General features: G+C 16.3%; 1 protein-coding gene across 1 annotated transcript in view; it reads right to left on the bottom strand.

Annotated features, from left to right (window-relative positions):
• Positions 1-1269: 1269 nt before the first annotated feature.
• PRSY57_1126000 (protein disulfide isomerase, putative) overlaps positions 1270-4174 on the bottom strand; it is a gene marked incomplete at both ends in the record, with an annotated part of 3493 nt that continues 588 nt past the window's right edge. The window contains 14 exons of the mRNA XM_020114960.1: positions 1270-1368; positions 1505-1604; positions 1757-1814; positions 1911-1962; positions 2074-2142; positions 2257-2314; positions 2449-2530; positions 2635-2728; positions 2852-2938; positions 3095-3160; positions 3291-3381; positions 3563-3649; positions 3754-3827; positions 3935-4037. Coding sequence (XP_019970329.1) covers positions 1270-1368; positions 1505-1604; positions 1757-1814; positions 1911-1962; positions 2074-2142; positions 2257-2314; positions 2449-2530; positions 2635-2728; positions 2852-2938; positions 3095-3160; positions 3291-3381; positions 3563-3649; positions 3754-3827; positions 3935-4037 — 1120 coding nt within the window. The remainder of the gene's footprint in view (positions 1369-1504; positions 1605-1756; positions 1815-1910; positions 1963-2073; positions 2143-2256; positions 2315-2448; positions 2531-2634; positions 2729-2851; positions 2939-3094; positions 3161-3290; positions 3382-3562; positions 3650-3753; positions 3828-3934; positions 4038-4174) is intronic.

The raw sequence follows: 4174 nt of genomic DNA, 5'->3' as shown, positions 1-4174 counted from the left end.
ATACAATTTTGTGTAATTTTTTTTTTTTTTTCTATTTTTTAAATTTTCAAATATGAAAAAAAAAAAAAAAAAAAAAATTGAAAATACATATATAATATATAAAATAAAATTTTTAAAAATATTAAAAAAAATATATTTATATAATTAAAAAAAAAAAAAAAAAAAAAAAAAACAACACATAAAAATTTATATATTTATATATATATGTATATAATAATATACGTATAAATTTTCCTAGTTCTAATATATTATATATATATAATAATCCCAGAAGAGTAAAAAGATTAATAAATATTATTATATATATATATTAATATATTTATATAATGTAATATTATAAATTTATGTTTAATTATTTATTTATTTTATTATATTATAATAAACTCACAAAAATATTATTTTATATGGATTATGAAATAATTTTTTTTTTTTCCTTCTTTTTTTTTTTTTTTTTTTTTTAGAGTGTTTTACCTTTAATAATTTCTTATAAATACTTAATAAAATAAATAAGCTTAAATTTCAAATGTAATATAAAATTTTATAGAGTTCATATAATATATATATATATATATATATAATTATATTATGAGTTTCTCATGAAAAGTTAATTATTATAAAAAGGTTTTAAAAATATATCTATATATAATAACAAACTTCATATTATATTATTAATATAAATATTATATTTTTTGCACGATAGAATTCGTAATGTATATATGAAGAATTATAAATTAACTAATAAATAATATTAAATCACATATATAATAATAATAAATAAATAAATAAATATATATATATATATATATATAAAGAAAATAAATGAATATATACATTACTTTGTATATATATATATATATATATCTTAATTTTCATAATATTTCCTTTTATATATAAATATAACCTTATTATATAATAATTATATTAGTATGGTAAAAAAAATAAAATGAAATAATATACGCTTATAATTATAAATATATTGTCTACATATAATGCTACTATATATAGAGAATATCATTATTTACTTAATATATAAATAATATTATTATAATATTAGCACACATTATCTCATTACAAATAAAAAAAATAAAAAAAGTTACATAATAAACTAAACTACAGAATCATAAAATATACAATTAAACATATATACATACATATTATATTAACTACAAATATGTGACATTATACACAATTTATGTACATTTTAATGAAACAATGTTAATATTGTTAATGTTTTCATTTTTTTTTTTTTTTTTTTTTTTTTTCATTTTCCTATTCGATTTTTTCTTCCTTTTCAATATAAGAATTGTGTGTGTAACTCATATAATATCTATATATTGTATGAATTACTAAAACGGCTGTTAATAACATCTATAAATTGAAGAGAGAAAAATATAATACATAAGTATCAATGTTATATTATATATATATATATATATATATATATATATGTATATATTTTTATTTTTATTTATTTTTATAGTAATATAATTTCAAGGTGAATTACCATAATAACTGAGCATATAAATCCAATAAAAGAAAGAAAGTCTGTCTTAAAAGCTTTCTTTAAAATATATTTTATATGCTTTTTGAATTTAATCATAAGACTAAAAAAAAAAAAAGAAAAGAAAAAAAATATACATACATACATACATACATACATACATACATACATACATACATATATATATATTCATCATACACATAATGTTTATAATTAATAATTTTCATATATCTATATGATCTCATTAATTTTTACATGCCAAATTTTGTAAACTCCTCCAATTTGTGATAAATTCTTTTGTTCTTTACGTTATCTACAATAAAAAAAAAAAAAAAAAATTAATTTAAAAATATGAATAAAAATAATAAAATTAGAAAAACTACACCTTATTATATAATTTTATACTTACCTATTATATCATCCACATTATCTATATTGAAATAGTCCTCAAAATAATACTCCTAAAAAATTAAATATACACACATATATATATTTTGAAAAAAACTTTCATATACAAATAAATATAAGGATCGAATATGCGTTTCATTCAAAAAAAAAAATTTAATAATTACCCTTGGATTTTTGCTAAATACTATTATTTGTGGATAATAATCTGAATCTGTACCGTACAGTTCTAAATTCTAATTAAAAAAAAAATTATTTTTTTTTATTTTTATAACATTACATATGAAATGAAAAAAAAATATATATAACATATACAATGTAATAATATATTATTATAATTTTTATGTTACTTCTTCATAATATTTTCCATCTATATAACCAAAGAGAATATCATTATGATTCTTGTATCTGTATCAGAAATATAAAAATTAAATAATATATGTTTCGCATATCAATATAAGTATATATAATATATATATATAATATATATATCTCTATACATAATAGTAATATGAAAATGTAATATAGTGTTGTATGCTTACTTTTCTGCATATTGTTTGTACTCCAAAATGTAAGCCTTAGGATTCTTTTTCATATCCAAAAGTAATAGCATTAAATTGTTTCCTTTAAAAAATAATACATATATATGTATATATATATATATGTATATATAAATATATATTTTTATGTTACACAAATAAATATGCACATTTATTTTTTATTATTACCGCTACTTCTTATATTAAAAAAATTGCGATGATCAATTTTCATAACTAAGGGAAATCTATTCTTATTTACAAATAATTTCAATAACTCACGATCCTGTAAATTAAATATATATATATATATATATATATATATATATACATATATGTATTGTTTTTTCTTTTTTTTAATGTGTTTATATATATATCATTTTTTAAAATATTGTTACTGTATACTTACCAACGTGTCTAAGTCATAGGTACTGTGATCGTATGCACTCCTTACGTGTAATTCGTTCGCTTTTATATTCATCCTAGTACACATATCCTATTAAAGTATAAGCACAAATATATATATAAATATATATATATATATACATATATATATATATATATATATATATATATATATATATATATATATTTTTTTTTTTTTTTTTTTTAGCTAGCTAGCTAGCCAAATATGTTTAATTCTTGATTTTACCGGATTTGTGATATTGATAAAATAACATTCTTCTTTATATAACTTAGCCACATCGAATAAAGCCACCTAAAAATAAAATGTTTTTTATTACGAATTTATAATATATATGTAGTTATATATTATATGATACGTATTGTATTGCATTATATATATATGATATATTTTTTTTCTTTTTATCTTTTCCTATTTTCATTACAGGTAAACTTTCGGAGCAAGTTAAGAACATATTGTTTTCCGTTTCGTATGATTTTAACTCATTTTCATTCTGCACGCCAACAAATAATGGTCTATATTTCAAAAAAAAAAAAAAAAAAAAAAAAAAAAGAAGAGAAATGAATGAATGAATAAATAAATAAATAAATAAAGGAATAAGTGTTGTTGTAAGAATGATTAGATAATAAAGAATAAATATGACAAATATACAACATTATTTTAAATAATATATGGGCATATAATATATATAATTACGTCGTAATGTAATATATCCAGCTTTTTATATGATTATAATTGGTTATATCATTTGAATAAGTGGATATTAATTCGCTGCCTTTAAACCTATAGAATTTAAAAATCAAATTATTAAGAATTAATAATAATAATATATATACATATATGTATGTATTTATATATGCATATTTCAATATTTTCGTTGTTATTACATTTTTAATTGAGGTACTCTCAGGGCTCCATATATTTCACAAACTGTGTATCCTTTCTTGTTATCACAATTTACCTGTATAAATTATCAAATATTTTTTTAAAAACAAAAGTAATAGTTGTATGTATATATATATATATTATATTTTGATACGATTCATTTGTATTTATTTTAAAATTTACTTCTCCGAAATATATTTTCGTTCTGTTCTCATTTTGTATTGATCTTTGTATGTATCTTAGTTTATCCCATATGAATTTGCAATAGACACACTGTGGAGCATAACTTTATTTTTAAACAAAGCAAAAAAAAAAAAAAAAAAAAAATAAAAAAAAAAAAAAAATTAATTAAAAAAACATAAAAAAAAATATTTTTTAAAATTTATTATAAATATAAAAAATAAATAAATAATTAAAAATAAA

This window comes from Plasmodium reichenowi, chromosome 11 (assembly GCF_001601855.1).
Source record: "Plasmodium reichenowi strain SY57 chromosome 11, whole genome shotgun sequence".
NCBI classification, from domain to species: domain Eukaryota; phylum Apicomplexa; class Aconoidasida; order Haemosporida; family Plasmodiidae; genus Plasmodium; species Plasmodium reichenowi.
The sequence above is the reverse complement of the archived record's forward strand: the minus strand, read 5'-3'. Positions and strand labels throughout refer to the sequence as shown.